The sequence below is a fragment of the Vespula pensylvanica genome, chromosome 5, assembly GCF_014466175.1.
Source record: "Vespula pensylvanica isolate Volc-1 chromosome 5, ASM1446617v1, whole genome shotgun sequence".
NCBI classification, from domain to species: Eukaryota; Metazoa; Arthropoda; class Insecta; order Hymenoptera; family Vespidae; genus Vespula; species Vespula pensylvanica.
Window position 1 is genome coordinate 6295982 of NC_057689.1, and position 19585 is coordinate 6315566.

Consider the following 19585-nt stretch of genomic DNA (forward strand, 5'->3'; position numbering starts at 1 on the left):
CCGCCTTAAGCCGTTTCGAAGGCACGCGTTTCAATTCAACGTGCAATTTTCGACAATAATGGCACGTTCTCTCGTTCTCGCGCTGCCCTCGTAGCATAATCGCGAACATCTGCAAAGTCGCTCCGACTTAAGAGGAATCTCAAGAGAGTCGTCCTGGGTACGAGACGAGAAAAAAGAGAAAATGGAAAGAAAGAAAAAAAAATGGAAGCAGAGGAAGAAGAAGAGAGAGAAAAGAAAAGAAAAGAAGGAAAATGGAATAAATGATAGTTTTGTTAACGTAAAATACGGACGGGAAATTTGCGAATAAATTTTGTAGTTCGAAAGAAACCGGAAATTTAAAGCGTTTTGAAACTACCGACCGTAGAAATTTCGAGGAAACTCTTCTACGAAATATCCGCATTCTCTCTTTCTCTCTTTTTCTCTTTCTTAATTCTACGACAGGTTCGTTAAAAAAAACTACGGCGAAAAAGAAGGCGGGGTCGAGCAGCGCATTAATGTTTTTCAATTTTCATGTATATTCAAGACTCGCCTGGCCGCCGATCGTTCCAGTTTCGCGATACTAATTGCGCTCGTTTTGCCCGTACACGGGCTCTCCGAGCTACCGCTATCGCTACCACTGCTGCTGTTGCTGCTGCTTCTGTACATACTTTCGAGCTAGAGGGAGAACGCACTCGGAACTCGTTGAACTCTCTTTCGAGTATGTACTTCGGGAAATTGCGACGAAATGCGATGTGTACGAAAGAAAAGGAGCAAAGGAAAAAATAGGGAAAAAGAGAAAATGTGTAAAAGTGTCAATGGAGATTGTAGGAACTTGATAGATTTATCAAATTTCAAATTACGATGTTCGATCAAATCTATGATCGAGCAATATCGATCTCTCTTATTTCTTGGCATAAATTCACGAGAGAGAAAGAAAAAGAGAGGGAGAGGAGGAGAGAGAGAGAGAGAGTGCGAACAAGCGATCACTCGTTCGTTTTTCTCGGTGAAAGCCATCGAAACTCGACTCGAATCCCGGAGGCACGTTCTTCGCGATCCTCGATATTCGGATCGACAATTCGGCTAACGAGCAATTATCCTCTGTGTCCGATATATGCACGGTATTAAAGTCGCATCGCTTCGATGCACGTTACGCATCCGCTGAGAGAAGAGATCCCATCGTAGGAATTAATTGTTCAGAAACTACAGTTATCCATGGTATGTATGTCGCCTCGTGACCGTAGATATTCTCCTTCCTTTTTTTTTTTTTTTTTTTAATTCATTTATTCACACAGACCGCAATTTGTAACTTCAATATTGTTAAACGCACTTTGTTTCGTTTCGTCTTTTATTCCACATCGAGTAGTATATATAAAACATTCTCTACAAATTTCAATCGTATCAATTAGTGCGATAAGTTATTAGAGTTACGTCGAACATTTGTTGCATTGAGATCATTTGCTTCGCTTCTTTTTTCATACTTCTTCTTCTTACCAACATTAATTTCGCGCATAAAGCAATTTTACTATACGCATTTTCGCAATAGCATAATACAGGACGAAAATTACAGGAGAAACAAAAGGTGCGATCTTGCGTGTCGTAAAGTTCCGAGAAATCGTTGGATTCTTTTCCGCGCTGCTCGGCACGATTCCACTTCCCTTTATACGGCGAATAATTGTCAGTTGTATATATCCTAATCCTAATGTGGCTGAGCGCGCGGTTTTCACCGAGTTCATCGTATAAGGAAAGGAAAGTTTCTAGGCGTCAATTGGTCGATCCGAGTTCGTAACAAGCTTGTCGTTGTCTTTATAGTAAAGTTTGAAGGATAATACGTAAGATCAATGCGCGTTATATAACGTTTATATATGTATATGTATACATATGGTTAGATATATAAACGCAAAGTTACGTCTATTGACGACGACGAAGACGACGACGACGACGATTCACTGTACATCGTCGTATGTACACATAATTTAAAAGAGATATAATCTCGGCAAAGAATTCGATTCACAAGTCTTCGTCGATCCTCTCAAGATCATCGACCTCTTTCCGTCTTCGAGTTAACCTTGATCTCCCCTTCCTTTACTTTCCGTCGAATCGGAAATCAACTCGTTTCTCTCGAATCATCGAAATCCTTTTGGTCCTCCAGTGAAATTAAAATAAATGAAAAAAAGAAAAGACAATGAAAGAAGAAGAAGAAAAAAAGAAAAAAAAAAGGAAAAAAAAGATCGACTCTAAAAGAGAACGTCAAGAAAGTTTCACTTTCCTTTTCCTTCGTCCTCGCTAACGTTTCTCATCTGTTGGATTTGATCTTTCACCGGAAGACAGGAACAGCGAAAGTTTGCTGGACCATATCAACGATCCATCCATTCGAAATTAATAAGATGAAACGAAGTAAAACGAAATGATCGATTCCTTTTTAATATATATACAGTTAATATATACATAGTCAGCCTTAACAAAAATAACGAAACAACAATGAATCTGGTTTATGATAAAAAAAAAAAAGAACTGTATACATATTTATATAAAACTCCGAAGCATTCTAGCGAGGAACACTAACGCGAGTCGATGATCACGAACGGAGTGAATCGACCTTTAAGCTCGATTCTCTCTAAGTATTATTATTGTAAAAGCGTTCAGGAATGGGCGTTAAAAAGAAAATGCGTGAGGCAAGGTTTAATTACCGATTTATTCCCAGCCACGATTTCGATCTATCGATCTATCGATCGAATCTTGTTTCTTTGAAACATATTTCATCGTCATGGTAGACTGAGCTTGGAAAGTTAAACTGGAGATGCTCTCTTGGAAAAAGAATACAAAGAAGAAGAAGAAGAAAAAGGAGAAATAGAAGAAGAAGAAGAAGCAGCAGAAGAAGAAGAAGAAGAAGAAGAAGAAGAAGAAGATGTGGAAGAAGAACGGCAAACGATCGGCACGGCGGTCCTCTTATCGGTGTGCGATCCTAACGCGTCGTGGATATAATTTCCATTCCGTGGCATCTAAAGAGATAACCGACTGGGTTCCACTCGAGATTCCGCTAATACTGCTTGCGCGAACGCTCAGTGTGAGGTAAGATTTTTAAGTGACCTTTCCCATGACACACGTACGCTCTCGTGTATTTGTATTCCAGCTGTTGCTATATAAAACGATCGTCGAAGCATTTTACTCGCTAACGTGTAAGCGTACATATGTGTGTATTCTCCTTCGCGATTCCACCTGTACATGCGTGAGAAAGAGACGGACATTGAAAGAAAAAGAAAAGGAGAGAGAGAAAGAAACTTAGCGTCACTCTCTTTACGAATACGTATATATATATATGCGTTTGTTCGTACGTATAAGTACATCTTCCTCTGCTTCACTTCCACTTTTCGAACGACGTAACACCGTCCTCGCAATCCGTAATTATGCAATATTCCTCTTCTTCGTAACTTCGTCATCTCTCTTCGATATCTCGAATTTTCTCACGCACCTGAATTTCCAATACGGCCAGTGGAACACGTTGCATATTATATATATATATGTGTGTGTATATATATATATATATATATATATATAAGTATGTACACGTGTATGTTTGCAGGAAGGGTTTAAAGACAGCTTTTACGATCGACTTAAACGCGTCGTTAAACGGGAACTAATGAGTTTACCCTTTTTACGCAGGTTAGACTTCGTGATCTACTCGTTCGATATACCAATCTCGAAGCGACCTTTTATAGTATTGTTTCGGAACTCGCTCGAAATGCGAGAAGAGAAACAATAGCCCGTTATACACGGGTGTTACAGTTCCGCCAATCGTTCGAAAGATCTCTGTCAGAAAAACGTGGATTATACTGGCGTGAAATAGAAGAGGTAGGAGAAAAAGAAAATGATGACGATGATGAAAAAGAAGAAGGAAAAGAAAAAGAAGAGTTGGAGGAGGAAGAGAGAACGTGGCTCTCAGAATTGTCGAGCGAATGGTGCGGCAGGTGTTCGAGTTTCGGACAACAAAAGAGGAAGTTGCTGTTCGATTGCACGTGCAGTCGACTGTTCGTTACTGAATAAATTTCTATTTTTTGTTTTTAATTTTTCGTGCTAACAATAAGCTACGGATGGTATTTATCTATCAAAAATTGGATATATATATATGTATATATATATATATATATATTATGCGAGAGATATATTTACGAGAGGTAAATACTGGAGATAAATCATTTCTAAATTACTATAATCGTTTTATTTTTCTAGGTATTTTTATAAAAAAGAAAAAACGAACGAACGATAGAGAAAAGTGCTCGCCGAAGTTACAACAAAAAAATAGAAAGTAAATCATCGTGGATGAGTTGAAAGTAATATCGAATCGGTCGTCTCGTTTCAATTTATTACCGATTTCCCGGCGTCTCTTGAACGATCAGTGCACGCTAGCGCGCGCGGAAAGAACGTCTCGTCGTAAAGTTTCGACGTTTCCCACGTCGCCGGCTCGTAATTCACCACGGGAAAAGAAGTGGTGGCCGACGATTATGAAAACGGTGAGTGTAAGTAGGTACGCGTGAAAATCGCTCGTAAAATCGCGACTGGGTAAATCGAGTGTAGTACGTTGTTGTACGTACTTACATAGGTACTTTGCGTAAAATCGTTTTTATAGAAAGCACGCATTTATAGGGTCTCTCTCTCTCTCTCTTTCTCTCTCTCTCTCTCTCCGGTTTATCGAGCGGAAGTAAGGAAAACGCGGACGATTAAATTCGCGATATAATTGTCGGAACTTTCGCTCGGCAAGAGATTTCAAAGGAAAGTTAACAAACGTTATATCGATTGAAAAAATCGAATGGAAATTGATTCGAGAATGATCGAAGATATAAAAAAAGTAAAGGACAAAAAAACGAGGGAAGACAAGAAAGAAATAAAGAAGAAAAAGAGGAGGATGATCTCGAAAGGACTAGGAAGAAGGAAGTTACTGGAATACGTCGAGAGACGTATTTTGAGATAATCGCATGCGGCTATAGTCGTTCCTCCAAAGGATGGCGTATCTCCCTTGACTAAGGCCAATTTAAATACCTATCCTTAGCAACGTTCTCTTCTTTTCCTTCTTTCCTCCTTCTCCTCCTCCTCCTCCTCCTCTTCTTCCTTTTACCTTTCCTCTTCTTCGTCTTTTTCGAGCTCCCGCACGGGAGCTACCATCTTCGGCTCGAGCGGATAATTACGCGAGTTAATAATGACTTACGAAGTGCGGAGATTCGTTCGTTTGCTTAGTACCAATGATATGCGTGCTCGCCGTATGTGGTTGCGTTAAATCCCATCGCGCTAATCTCCCTTGAAGCACCCTGCTTGCTTTGCCCTTTCCTTTCTTCTCTTTTCTTCTACTACTACTTCTTCTGCTTCTTCTTCTTCTTCTTCTTCTACTACTTTTTCTTCTTCTTCTTCTTCTTCTTCTTCTTCTTCTTCTTATCCTCGCATACCTTCGTTCCTTTTAACGTTCTCCTTACGAGGTATACTCTTAAGTTTACTCGCGTTTCTCACGGCTCGACGACGTAGAGACGTAAGAGAGAGAAGACGTAGAGTCGAACGTATTTAATTTTTATTCTTCTTAGACTGGAATCTTACATCTTCTTTTTCTTTCTTTTTTTCTTTTTCCTTCTCTCTCTCTCTCTCTCTCTCTCTCTCTCTCTCTCTCTCTCTCTTTGTCTCTTTTTCTCCTACCAATTTGAATCGCTCGCCATTGTCATTTCTCATAAATATGACGGACGAAGTAGGCCGACACTTTTTCTCTTTCGGCTGGGTTGCACAGCTTGGCCCCAAAATCACCGCGTGAATTACGAAACTTACGGCCTTTGCGGCAGTCTTGACTATGCAGGAGGACCTCTCTCATTATACGTCCTCCTTAATGCATAATGTCGCGGTTAATGCACTGTTATTGCCACGATCGTATACACGTTTCCCTTCTCCCTTATTTCTCTTTCTTTCTTTCTTTCTTTTTCTCTCTTTATCTATCTCTCTTTCTCGTCGTTTAATAGCACTATCTCGTTCATAATCCCATTCCTCCCTTTGTTGTCGACTCCCTTCGAAACACTAGTTAGTCGAAACGATGAATGCTAATCCACGTCAGGGAATGTCGTTCTATCACGGAAACATAATTACCGTTTTCTTTGCCATTCGACTTGCTTCGAATATCGAGAGTAAGAAATATCTAAGAAGAAATAGATAATTCCGCGTAGCGTAAAATAAATGAATCGTCAAAATCGGTATTATATACATGGTCATTTAAAATCTCTCTTATGATTCTTCTAACTTCTATTAATAATAGCCTTACGGTCTTAGAAAATAATAGGATAATGCTTGGAGATCGTAAAAGCGCATTAGGCTTGCTCGACTCGCTTTTACTTACGTAGCACCGAGTGTTATCATGTCAGTACGTTCGGATAATCCTGAAGGAGATATTATTAAAATGAATAAAACAGCTTTTAGAATGTGAGCGATCGTTCGTCGAGAAAGATTATATCTCCGTCAAATAATCGATAATAATTTTAAAGAGTCAGTGAATAAACGAAAGAAAGAACGAGAACAAGAGAAAGAGAGAGAAGGTTCGTGTGGTCATCGACGTGTACTAGACAAGATCGTTTTTATTTTCCGAACGACATCGAGTGTGTTTTACGCTTATGAACGACTTCCTCTCCATCGATCTTCCGGGTTTGCACGATAAATGCTCGAGACGTGGGTCGTTTCTCGAGCGAACGACGTTCCTTGCGTTCCGCGCCGTGCTCGGAGCATTCCCGGAGACCGCTCGGAAATTATACATCGTTTCTCTTTGATTTCCTCTAACGATCCTACCATTTCTTAATTCTCCGTCTTAAGATTTTCTCTGGGAAAATTATAAGATATCAAGATTATACGAAGTTTCGTTATTCAAAAGGATCGAACTTGAACGTATGAAAAATTTTTTTAAATTGTCCGGTCGATCTATCGATCCTACGTAGACATTGATTTTCTCTTTTTTTTTCCTTTTCTTCTTTTTTACAATATAATAGGATAGGGTTTCAATCGATCTATCGATCTTATGCGAGCATCGATGTCTCTGATTTCTTCGATAAAGTTTCAATCTTATCGATTTAAAACCTGATTGTATAGATATATTGATATATGTACATCTATACTTATATTTATATATATATATATACACACACATCTGATCAAGATAATCGTAGTTGATCGTTTAACGGTCATTTAGTAGCGATCCTACGTTAGATCGTAGAAAAGTCAAACACCTCGGAAACTCGTCGACAGGAAATATCTCGTAGCTTCGAGGCCGTACCTTTCTGCGAATCGATCGCGAGATTTCTCGATGCGTCGACTTATAATAATCCTTCTCTTCCTTGTAACTCTCTTAACTCTTCTTCGACCCGTTCTATCAGTCTTCTTCTTCTGCTTCTTCTACTTCTTCTTCGTCTTCTTCTTCTTCTTCTTCTTCATTTCTTTGCTCCCTCTTCCGGGTTCTCTATACTAGTAAACATCATCTACCGATATGGGTATTGTTCCTTCTAAGGTAGAAACAATACCACGAAAACTCTCTGCCTTTCTATTCTAACGGATATTAAAGATTACGTCGATTTCTATTTTTTTTTTTTTTCCATAAAAACTCACATATTTAGATAGAACATTTCGTATTTTCTCCATATATTCCTTGCTAATCTATTTCTTTTCTATTTATGTATATAAAATATTTATTTCTAAAATACGATGGTATTTCGAAAGTTGATAATTATCGCTCTTCCATTTTATCTTAATAAATGTCTCTATTAAATATAATAAAATCTATTTCTTCCATCTATTTCTACTTTCTTTCTTAATCGAAAGGAAAGTAAATGAAATTTTTTACATAGGTAGATATGTAAATATCTGTTACATATTATTCTGCATAGCTATGTTCCATATTATCTATATACAGTGAGAAACTTCGCTATTTGCACAGTAGAAATATGAAAAATGTGGAAATATATTCCTATTGTGCAAATACTTAAATTCCGCATTGTATATAATAATATCTTACATTACATATCTCTCTCTCTCTCTCTTTCTCTCTCTCTCTCTCTCTCTCTCTCTCTCTCTCTCTCTATCTATCTTACATTATTTATATATTATATAATATGTAAATATATTTTTAGTTTAATTAATAATTACAATAAATGCATATATAAATTACTTTAGGATTGAGCAAGAGTCTGACTTTGAGAATGTTCTCAATTCGTAATAAACGAAGGACATCGATAAATTTCGAGGAACGGAAGCAGATATTCGAACTTCGGAAGAATCTCAGGAGTTCGCAGAAACTTCGTGGACCATTTCCGTTTGATCAATCTTCCGGGTGGCGCGTAAGTAAATACAAGAACGTTCCTCGTCCCGGTATTCGATATCGTTCGACGAGTAAAACGAGTTTCGGTACCGACATAAACGGACCAGACCAGGCTGAGCTCGCTCTCATGGATGTTCGTGTAATCCTATAGGAAACCTTCCGCGAGTTTCACTTTGCAGTTCTCCGTTACCGGATCGTCGTCGTTCATGCTCCCTATTCGTCAAAGATATATATGTACGTGAATGCTCTCGTGCATCGAAGAAACAAACGTGATTAAAAAAATCTAATGGCTTTACAATATTCTTCCAAGCTAAAAATTGAACAAGCCAATATAAATACTACGTAAATCTAATCGCTTCGTGAAAATTTCACAGTTAAATATATTACGATTTAATTGCTTTTATTTTCGAAATACTTGACTACGTCGAAGTAACAATCGAAATTAGAAAGGATTTAGCGATGTTAAAAAGTTTTCAACGAAGTTAAAAATTCTATTACGAGTATTTCATAAATAATTTATTACACCGAGATTAAAAAAAAAAAAAAAGAGAGAGAGAGAAAAGAGAAGGAATACTACAGCTGTGTTACGAAATTCCCAAAGAAGATAAAAATTTAACAATGAAACGTAGTTTTTCGACCTTCCACTTTATTTATGCAGAATTACATTATGTTTGTATAGAACGTGTTACTCTCACGATCGACTAATTCTACTGAAATAAAACGAAATTCACATCACGAACCGTGCTGCAGATACATACTTATTTACGTGCCGGTAGCATCGGAAGTTTCACGAAGCTCTAGCTTCGTGTGAATGCACTTTTAACGCGTCTAATGCGGGCCTAATACCAGCCGTTGACCTTATTCTTTCCGCAACGCTCAAAGTATCACGTTCTTATCTCGGCAAACCAAAGAGAGAGAAAGATAGAAAAAGAGAGAGAGAGCAAGAAAAAGAAAGAGAGAGAGCGCATGACCGGTTACCGTAGCCATGACTTTTTTTCCATCGTCCTCCAGCATCGGTGCTCCAGTTAGACGCTCATTCCTGGTTCTTCGCAAGAAACAATGTTCTACGTGCCTTGACCGTTTTAAATATCGAAAATGTAGGAACGTAAAAAGGAAAAGAAAAGCAACTATTCTCGATTTGCATTTTGAATGGAGTTAACGATAACTCGGCTACGTTAAAACGTATTTCTTTGAAAAGAAAGAAAGAGAAATAGGATAAAATAGTAGTTATCTAATAGAACGACAGTTAAATATAAAGCTTTGATAAAATTCATTGTTTCATCTAAAATAAAAAATGTATTTATTCGTGCAACTCGGACGATATACACGAAAATCAGATGCAACCCAACGCGCGATGTAAGCCCTTACAACTATAGGTCCATATATGTATATAATATACATACGTACTATATGTCTGCAGATAGATATATATATTTAAGTGTCAGGACGAAAATCAGACGCAACCCATATATATATATATATATATATATATATATATATATATATATATATATATATATATATATATATATATATATATATATATATATATATATATATATATATATATATATAGGTGTGAGGTAACGCACGATCAGTAGATAGATATGCGCAAGGAAAATGCGAACGGAGCTTCGATAAATTCCAGCGCGCGATCCTCGTCCCCTACATCTTGTTGTACCGACGGAGAAATTTATACGTCGCCAAGAAAGAAAGATGAAGGTCGAAGGACTAGTACTTACGTTCCTATACCACTACGATCAAACGATTTGTATCAAATGGATTGCACTTTGCCGGACCTCGTGTTTCTTTAACGATTGAGTCGTAAAACAACGGAGGACTTATCTCGATTGACTGCCTATAGCTGCTCGGAAAATTTAAATACGATGTTGTATACGGTGTAATTCAATTCTGAAAAATTCTACTCGAATCGGAAGCAAGTTTCAATCTTCGAAATCGATATATAACGAATTAGTCGGATATCGAATTGACTATTCTTTTCGAGCAAAAGAGAACGACAATATAAAAGAGATGAGCAGAGAGAAAGAGAGAGAAAGGAAGAGAGATAGGAAGAGAGATAGACTCGTATCGATTACCCGTTTGGTGCCTTTGTATGTCTCCGTACGCGTCTCCTCCGCGTTGCAGTCATTCTTATCGATTGAAACACGGGGATGCACTTTGGGCTCGCAAGTGGGGCTCGAAGATAGGAGGGTAACGTGGTGGGAATTAATGCGGAGAGTGACTAAGCGCACCATACTCGGCCCCCTTCGAACGAGGGGCCAGGAAGGCTACGGATCGTTGTTGTTTTGCGAACGGCCATGAAAAGCTTCCAAGAGATTAGGATAACGAACGTAATGTCTTTACTTTAGCGTACGTTATCGCCGTCATGGTCGCATAATTTTTTTTAATTCGAGCATATATTTCTCATGAGATATTTTTGAACAAAAAAAAAAGAAAGAAAGAAAAAGAAAAAGTAAAGATAAAAAACTCGAACAAACAGAAACGCCTCATATGCTCTTCGTATGTATCTTTTACGTTAGACTCGTTCTCGATTCAAATATCGCTTCGTTAGCCTCTACCAGCCACGACCTTCATCAGTTGATATTTCCCGTAATTTTATACGGTCGCACGCGGAGCAACGTCGTAACGTCGATTCGTTCTCTCAAACGATCGTGATACACAACGTATCGCGAAACATATAGATAGATATTTCTACTTACACACACATATATATATATATATATATATATATATATATGCGACGAAGAACTTAGTAGTAGACACATATAGAAGAAGTCGATGGTTGCACGGAATGCGGTATCTTATTTTGCGCGATGCGTAGTAACGATTTTAATCTGTGCCGGGATGATCGCGTCTCTCGAAAGCGTATTCCCGACTGGAAAGAGATGGTAATAAAGAAAATGTTCGAAAAAAAAGATCGAGAGAAGGGAAGACGGATAGAGTTAGTGCGAGCGAGAGAAAGAGAAAGAGAGAAAAAAAGAGAAAGAAAAAGAGAGAGAGAGAGAGAAAGAGAAGGAGCGTACATACACGCCCCTTCGTCACGGAGAACAGGAAAGAGTCGCGGTCAATGGCTGCGGTATCCGCAGGTTCAAGGAAAGCGGGCTGGTCCGATTCGACACTGTGTTGTTCCAAGGGAACAGAACAGGTGACGGTGCTCGTGAAAATGCAGGTTAATAGAATGCCGTAGACTACCAAATAGCCTCTTAGTTTCTCGAACGTCGCTCGTAAGACGTTGCTTCTTATTATCTCTATCTCTTTCTCTTTTTCTCTCTGTCTCCATTTCTCTCTTTCTTCTCATCTTACCATCTTTTTCACTACAAAAAACTCCAACGTTTTAACATTAGAATACATTTTACGTTTGCGAAACTTTCCTCTCCCACCTTTCCTTCCTCCTCTAACGAGAATATCTGGAACGATATTTCCGCGTAATAATTCTCGCGATCGAAGCATTAGCATTTATTAACAAAGTTACACGTGCGTTCGTTCGTATGTAAAATAAATAGAGAAAGAAGGGAGAGATATATACATTATATATAAGGAAAGAGAAAGAGGTGTTATTTGCGTATTAGTCGCATTTCACGAGGCACGTTGTACAAACGAGGGCGGTGACTCTGAAACCGAGAGGAGGATTGAACGAGGCACTTGTCCCGACAAAGCCGAGAGACCTTTATGAACGGATAAACGCGATTTGGGAAAGGTACTAGACGAAAAAAAAAAAAAGAAACCTAAGGGAAAAATAAAAATGAAAGAAATTAGATACGACTTCATAGTGGTTAATGGCGAAGTATCCGTGGTATGTTTCAATTAAAAATGGAATCTTTGCCAAGGGTGGACGACGATGACGACGACGACGACGACGACTGAGAACAAGCTCGAACGAAATTGTGGCGCACGCACTTTTGGAGAAAGGGACACACCGGTCGTGTAGAAGCCAGCGCGAGTTCATTATCGACCGCGTATCGCTCACATGGAAACAAAATACACGACTCTTCCTTGTCGTCGTTGCGTCGTCGTCGTCGTCGTCGTCGTCTTTGTCGTTGTCGTTGTCGTTCGTCAACGCTAAAGAATATGATAAAAGAAACGATAAAATGCCATAACCAAGGTTATAGCACTTGACGCAACAATCGAAAAACGGAAGATTTTGAATTATTGTTATTTGCGACAATATTTTTACAGCCGTGGCTGGTACCGCCAAAACGGCATACCTCTGCATAGCAACAAACAAGTAACGAGTCTTTCTCTTTCTCTCTCTTTCTCTCTTTCATTCTCTCGCTTTCTCGTTAACTCGATCTCAAAAATTTCATACATCTTCGATTTTGATAGAAAAGGTAGAACGGGCAAATGTTTGGGGCGCGGACAAGGAACAGGAAGCCATAAGGAAAGGGAGAGAGGGAGAAAGAGAGAGAGAGAGAAATAGAGAAGTTATCGATCTAACTGAGAGTTCCCATACCGGTGCATGAAGGCGGCAGTAGACATGTTACTATCCATGGGGTAGTTCCATATATATCTTGGCCCTGGAGCACGCCCTTGTTAACACTCCCAGACAGAAGAAGAAGAAGAAGAAGAAGAAGAAGAAGAAGAAGAGAAGAAGAGCTAGCTTACGTTCGTCCGTTCGTTCGTATGCGTGTGTGTAAAAAAAGATGAGAGACAGAGAGAGAGAGAGAGAGAGAGAGAGAGAGAAACAGAAAGACAGAGAGAGGATATGTCCTCTCTACTCACGACGATACTCTCCTCTCCTAGAAAAAGTTCACTCCGATGTTGTACCGATTTAAAAAATTTTTCATCGAACCGATTTCTCCCGACCGATTAACAGACCGTTCTACCGACCGATCGGCCGATCGATAGACAAACGATAAACTCGTCGAAAGTATGCGAAATATAAACAATAAAAAATATGAGGGAAGAACGGTCGCATCGACGAAACGATTCTATTATTCTCCACGCCTGCCAGCACCTGTGCGACCTGACAGGTTGAAACCGTCGGCTGGACTGAAGTCAGAATGCGCATTCGTCGTCGTCTGGTCGGTTTCCATGGTGGTGGCAATGGTGGCCTCCTGCCGGTGCCACCGCCGATGGAGTTGGTAGTGGTGGAGGTGGTGGCGGTGGAAGTGGAGGAGGAACGGTCTGTTAGTAGTAGTAGCGATGGCGATATTGTTGATGTTGGTGGTAGTGAAGGAGGCATTCGGTAGCGACGGCATCGTACTGGTGGTGGGGGATTGACAGAACCGTCTGCCTGGCACTCTGCCGCGTTTGCAATCAGACACCCGCGCGAGCCTTAAGGTTCGTTGCTGATGTATGAATAGAAAGAAAAAGAGATGGCAAAGTCCAATAGTCGTTGGAAAAAAATTACCGAGTCGGCAAATTGAGAAAATGCTCCTCTCGAATGTCAGATGCATATATATATTTATACTTATATAAATGAATTTCCTCAGCTTGGAAACCAGCGCTAATGAGATTTTTCTCGATCGTTTCCTTCTTCCTATCTATCCTAGTAATTCTCTTATATCTCTTCTTAACAAATTCTATTTTCTTTCTCTCTTTCTTACTTTCTTTTCTCAATTAAGATAACGTAAATCACTCGTGAATGGATTCTCGTATTTCTGTGCTTTCTATAGTTCTGGATTCAAGCGGTAATATCGCATAACATTTTTCCTCCTGGTCTATTCATCTTTTATCTCTCTCTCTCTCTACGTCTCTTTCATCGGTAGAAAGAAGATAAGAGAGAAGAAGAGAAATAAACGATTCTCGTTCGTAATAAGAGATCTACTCGCGATCTCGGTCGATCGCTCTTAATCACATCTACATCTTTAACGGAACAGTTGATAACGAGCTTTCCTGTCCGAGATAAAAATCTAAACTGTCGCGAGTTTGAGAGCGGAAGTCGATCCTCGTATTTTCACGACTACTCTTTCTTACATCTTCCTCCTTCTCTTCTTCGTTTAGAAGAATCGAGAGACAACTATCATAACTCGAGAGATCGATTTCTTCCTTCCTGTTACGTTTACCCATCGAGAAATGATTTATCGTCGGGCGTTTTTCACGTCACGAGACATCGAGATGGCCGATTAGAAAAATCGTATAACTTTCGTTCTCATTCATGTCAATTGGAAATCCAAAGACCTATAGATAAGTACCTAATTCTAGAGGGGTGAAAGCAAAGTAGTACGAATTTGCATCGGCTACGAGAAATCGCAAGCCTGTTCGATCTGTTAAACTCACGTTTCCTACGTCATAATCGTTTTTTTACCTTCCTATGCCCACCCATAATATCTCCTCCTACCCTACCGTCTATAATTTATTATCTCTTCGAAAGGAGCTAGCGTTTTATTTACATATAAACGGATAGCTGCTTATAAAGATGTAGGGTAGAAAATAGGCAAAAAAGTTATATGTATATAATATTATGTATAAAAGAACGGAACTTTCCTATCGCGTATATTGTCCACATATCTTTTCTTTTATCTCTCATCTTTTTTCTCTTTGCTTTTCTCAATTCTTTTTTTGTATCTTTGCTTTCCTTTCAACATCTTTTATCGATCGTTAAAATTCCAAATCCCAAAGCATCACGTAGTAATAGTAGTAGTAGTAGCGCTAGTAGTAATAGTAGCAATTCCTTTCTAAATATTCGAAAGATTTTCACCGGTAGGTAGATACGTACATATGTACAAGCTTTACGTCTGGTCGACGTTGAATTTCTCGAAAGTATCTTTTGTTCGTGCTTCTTTCCACTTTGAACTTAGGGACGTAAAAAGGAAGGAAGAGAAAAACGTAGAAATAGAAAAAGAGAGAAAGAAAGAGGAAGAGAGAGAGAGAGGAAGATAGATAGGAAGAAAGATGCATAGAGCGTGAAAAGGACTCTATTTTTCCTTTTTTCATTAACGGCAACGCGTAATAATCTTTCGGCTCTTTCGAAATCAGCCTCCGTCTGGTCTTCTCGTTTCGCTTCTCTTGTTCTTTCTCCTCTTCCTCCTTATCCTCCTCCTCATTCTCTTCCTCCTTCTTATTCTCCTTTTCCTATCTTAGGTATGTACGTACCAAATATATATATATATATATATATATATATATATATATATATAGCTAAATACCTAGCTCTGATTTAAGCTTGGGCCTCCTTCATAGAAGCCGGAACACACCGTGCCCGTGCGTGCACTCACCTCGACTGCTCTACTTTCCGTGTTTGCGATCTTTCTTCTTCCACTTCTTCCTCTTCTTTTTACCGGCACGACTGCCGGCACTGTCTTATTCTTTTTTCTTCCCTCGTCTCGGAAGAAGATTCTAACGCTCGACGAGATGCACTTTTGTATGCCTGTACGAAGGCCCGTCTAAGTCGCCCTAGGTTGTTTTTTTTTTCTTCTGCTTCTCTTTTTTCTCCTCTTTTCTTTCTCTTTTTTTTTGTTTTCTTTTTATTTCCACGCGGAGCACCCCTCGTATCGCGAATTTTGTTTCTCTTTTTCTTCCTCTTCTTGCCCCCTGCAAATTTTTCCAGCTCTCGTTAAGGGAATCGTCTCTTTTCACGAAAATTCAACGAGCGAACCGAAGAAGAGATGCGAAAGGAGAAACGTTTGAAAAAAACTATCTCGAATGAGAGTAGATGACGACGACAACACGAACGGCGAAGTCCGCGTAGTCATAGGAAATTTTGCTTTTTTTCCGAACATGAAAATTAATCGAGAAAAGTGCTCGTCACGAACAAAAGAAACGCTTTCGACGATACGTCCGTCGGCGTATTTCTCTCTCTCTCTCTCTTTCTCTCCCTTTCTCCCTTTCGATTTAATTCCCGAGACAGAATCGATAGAAGGATCTCTTTCTCTCTCTCTCTCACTTTAGCTGTCCCATCCGCATTTTCCCACTTCAGCAACGATTTCCTCGTTTTTTTTTTTTTTTTTTTTTTTCAATTTTTTCTCTCGAGGTCCTACAGGATCGGAGAAGAATGCCGATAAAGAGCGTGTTACTATCGAAAGAGTTTCCAGTCTCTATCTCTCTCTCTCTCTCTCTCTCTCTCTTTGTCTCTCTGTATTCTCTATCTTCCAGCTTGACAAGCAAAAAAATGCAAATGTGACGCAGCTTAAACGATTTTCTCGACCGGACCATTTCCCATCAAAGGAGAATGAGAATTTCAAATCCGATGGAAACGGCATGCCTCGAGGAAAATAAAAAAAGAGAAAAAAGAAGAAAGAGAAAAAATCGCAAAGCCTAGAAAGAAACGTCTCTAACTCTTCTCATTTAGCGATTACTGAATGCAAAGAGCATAATCTCTGAGAGCGAGCGAGAACGTTTGATCAGATTCGCAGAACTCGTTCTTCGTTATTGCAAACCCTTTCCTTTTGTAATAGAACGCGTTAATGTAAGAATTGTTCGCAGCATGTGAGTTTATATTGGTAAAGGAATAGTTTTAAATCCATAAAACGATCATAGAGTCTGCAGAAAAAACGTAATCGTTTATTTATTAATAGGATTTTATTTCGATCGAACGATAATAATATAAAATAAATCAATTTCTTTCGAGTCATAAAACTGAATGAAATCGGTTCGGAAAAGAAAAAGTTTGATGATCTCAAACAGAAAACTACGTGAATCCAGGTAACCGTAAGAAATTTCTCTTTTTTTTTCATCGCGAAAGCTACAGACGACGTTTGCGCAAATCGCAGGTTTTGTGCAAACAAGGTGTTTGCACAGTAGCCGGCTCGTCTACTTACCAAGCAACGTCTGCTGGATAACGTTAAACTGAGAGAAACGTGAATAAGAGCGAGATAGATAGAGAGCGAGAGGGAGAGAAAGAAAAAGAAATATACAGAGATAAAGAGAGAGAGAGAGAGAATACTATACTCTTCGTCTTTCGTGGTAGCAAAGCGAGGAGGGAAAATTGTGTGCACGCAGAAATGCGTAGAGCGTGCTTAAAGGATGGCAGCCAGTCACGCCTCGCTCAGAAAGGACGCGCGTGCTTAGGGTGACGCATACGTGATGCTTAGGGTGAATAAACCGAAGGGAGATGGACGTCGAGTCACCACCCGTTGTTGATACAGTCTCTCGGAAAGAGAAACGGTACCGCAGACGTGATAGGGTTTAAAAAGAGGGAAAGAGAAAGAGAGAATTTTTTATTGAAATTAAAGTAGTTTCTTGTGAGTTTAAAAAATCAGATATGACAACGATAAGATTATCATCAAAATTGGGGCAAAGACGAGTAATTAATAATCTTAATAATAATAATAACTGATACGAAAACTTCATAAATAAAAACATTATGTTATACGAAAAAAGAGAAAGATGAATATAAGATAGAAAATCGGTAGAAAATAAATTAGATGGTATTAAGGAAAGTTAGTTACGTTGGTAAGTCAATAAGTCGAAATGAGATCTGCTAACGAGACAGGAGGAATAATTAGAAGGGAATGAGAATTCCGTGGATCGATCAATGTATACGTTCATCTTTGTTAGACGCCTAAATTAAGGCAACCCGTCGTGCTTTAATGTACGTAGGCGTCTCGATAAAGGGTTCCGTATGTAAACCAAGTCCAGGAGGATGGTAATCGTTCTGGTGGACCAACCACGTCGCGTATGCATAATTTCTTTTCAAAATAAGCTGTATATTAAAAAAAAAAAAAAAGGACGAACGTCGATGAAAAAATAATTAATTGAAAAAAAGAAGAAAAGCGAAGAAAGTATTCAACTTTAAATTGGATAAATATTTTTCGTTGAGTTAATATATTCGTTCGGCTAATCTCAAGTTAATCCTAAATTCGTTTTAAATGATAAATGAGATGATTTAAGTAGACGATGATCCGTCGACCGTTTTCAAATGCGATGATCGTCATCATCTACTTGATCTTTCTCCGGTGAAATAAGCAATGCAGCTCGAGCCTACACGGAAAAATCCCTTAACCGGTTTTCTCTCTGTCACTGTAGCCCTAGCTAGATAGGTAGATAGGTAGGTAGGTAGGTAGGTAGGTAGGTAGGTAGGTAGATAGGTATATAACCTCTGGATTCTCACCGGCACAGCATCGAACATCTGTTCCTCCGGCTCGCTGGAAACACGAGACGTTCTTCGTGCATCGCTACAGAGAAGGGAATTTCTTCCGCGCGTTCTGCCACGATTATCGGAGTCTTCGCATCGCATCCTCGTGTCGGGACTCGTGCAAACGTTTTTCTTCTTTTAAGAGAAAAAGAAAAAGCAAGAGAGAAAGAAAGAGAGAGAGAAGGAGAAAGAACAAATATTCCTTTACTTTTTCATTTATCAATCTCACGTTTATCTTATCCTCTCTACGTGTTTTGTGATCTTTCAAATTCGTAAAACAACCAATACGTTCGTACATGTAACATCGTGTTCGAACGTGAAAGATAGATATGGAAATCGCGAATCGAAATTCCTGCAATAATAATGTATCCGGCCGTGCACGTACGTTTGACGAAATTAAATAACGATATTTTATATCCGCTATTAAATCATCAACGAATCCGTTCTTTATTTAAACCGAAACACACACATCTAATAAAATACATGACATATATTTTCACATCTCCGTTGTTTCTTCGTAATCTTTTTTACGATACGTCTAAACGAATCATTTACGATTTAATTAATCGAAGTTGTCACCGATTTCAGAGAAACGTCGAAGTTCGACATATCATTCGAGTGACATTCACATACAGGGGTTGCCAGGGGTGACGACACTCGGCTTGGTTTCCTCTTTTTTTTTTTTGTTCTTTATTAAGAGTATCGATCATCGGAATGTGTAGAATTCGTCCCATTGTTCTCGCGTTGATAGAAAATCTAGCGAAGTTTAGTCCACAACGAATCTGTCAACCGGAGCGGAAAATATTCGAATGAATGACAATAGTTATCGTTATGTTCGAACAATGACGATAATGAGAAGGATCGAAAGAAGGTAAAATAACGAAGAGAAAGAGGTACGAGTCTAGTATTTTATCGTAGTATTTTATTATTACAGTTTACATAATATATATCTATATAATCGAAAGTTTTGTAGCTAGAAATGTAATAATTACAATATTCTTAAAATACTTTTCTTTATAATACATAAACATCGTACATCGATACGTTACATATAATTGTTAACGTGACATAAACGCAAAAAGGACATAAAAATATGATTCGCTAAAATACGTAAGAAGAATTCTTTAAATAACTTGTATATATTATATATTTATATGTAATACGTATACTATATATTATATCGGTATAGATATAATGAAATAGAAAGAAAAAGTATATGGATACAACGATTTATAAGAGTAAAATAA

At 38.7% G+C, this 19585-nt stretch overlaps 1 protein-coding gene across 2 annotated transcripts in view; it reads right to left on the bottom strand.

Moving 5' to 3' along the window:
- LOC122629312 overlaps positions 1-12908 on the bottom strand; it is a 32719-nt gene extending 19811 nt beyond the window's left edge. For both annotated transcript variants that reach the window (XM_043812624.1, XM_043812623.1), the window contains exon 1: positions 12774-12908. In XM_043812624.1, coding sequence (XP_043668559.1) covers positions 12774-12811 — 38 coding nt within the window. In that variant the 5' untranslated portion in view covers positions 12812-12908. The remainder of the gene's footprint in view (positions 1-12773) is intronic.
- Between the last annotated feature and the right edge of the window lie 6677 nt (positions 12909-19585).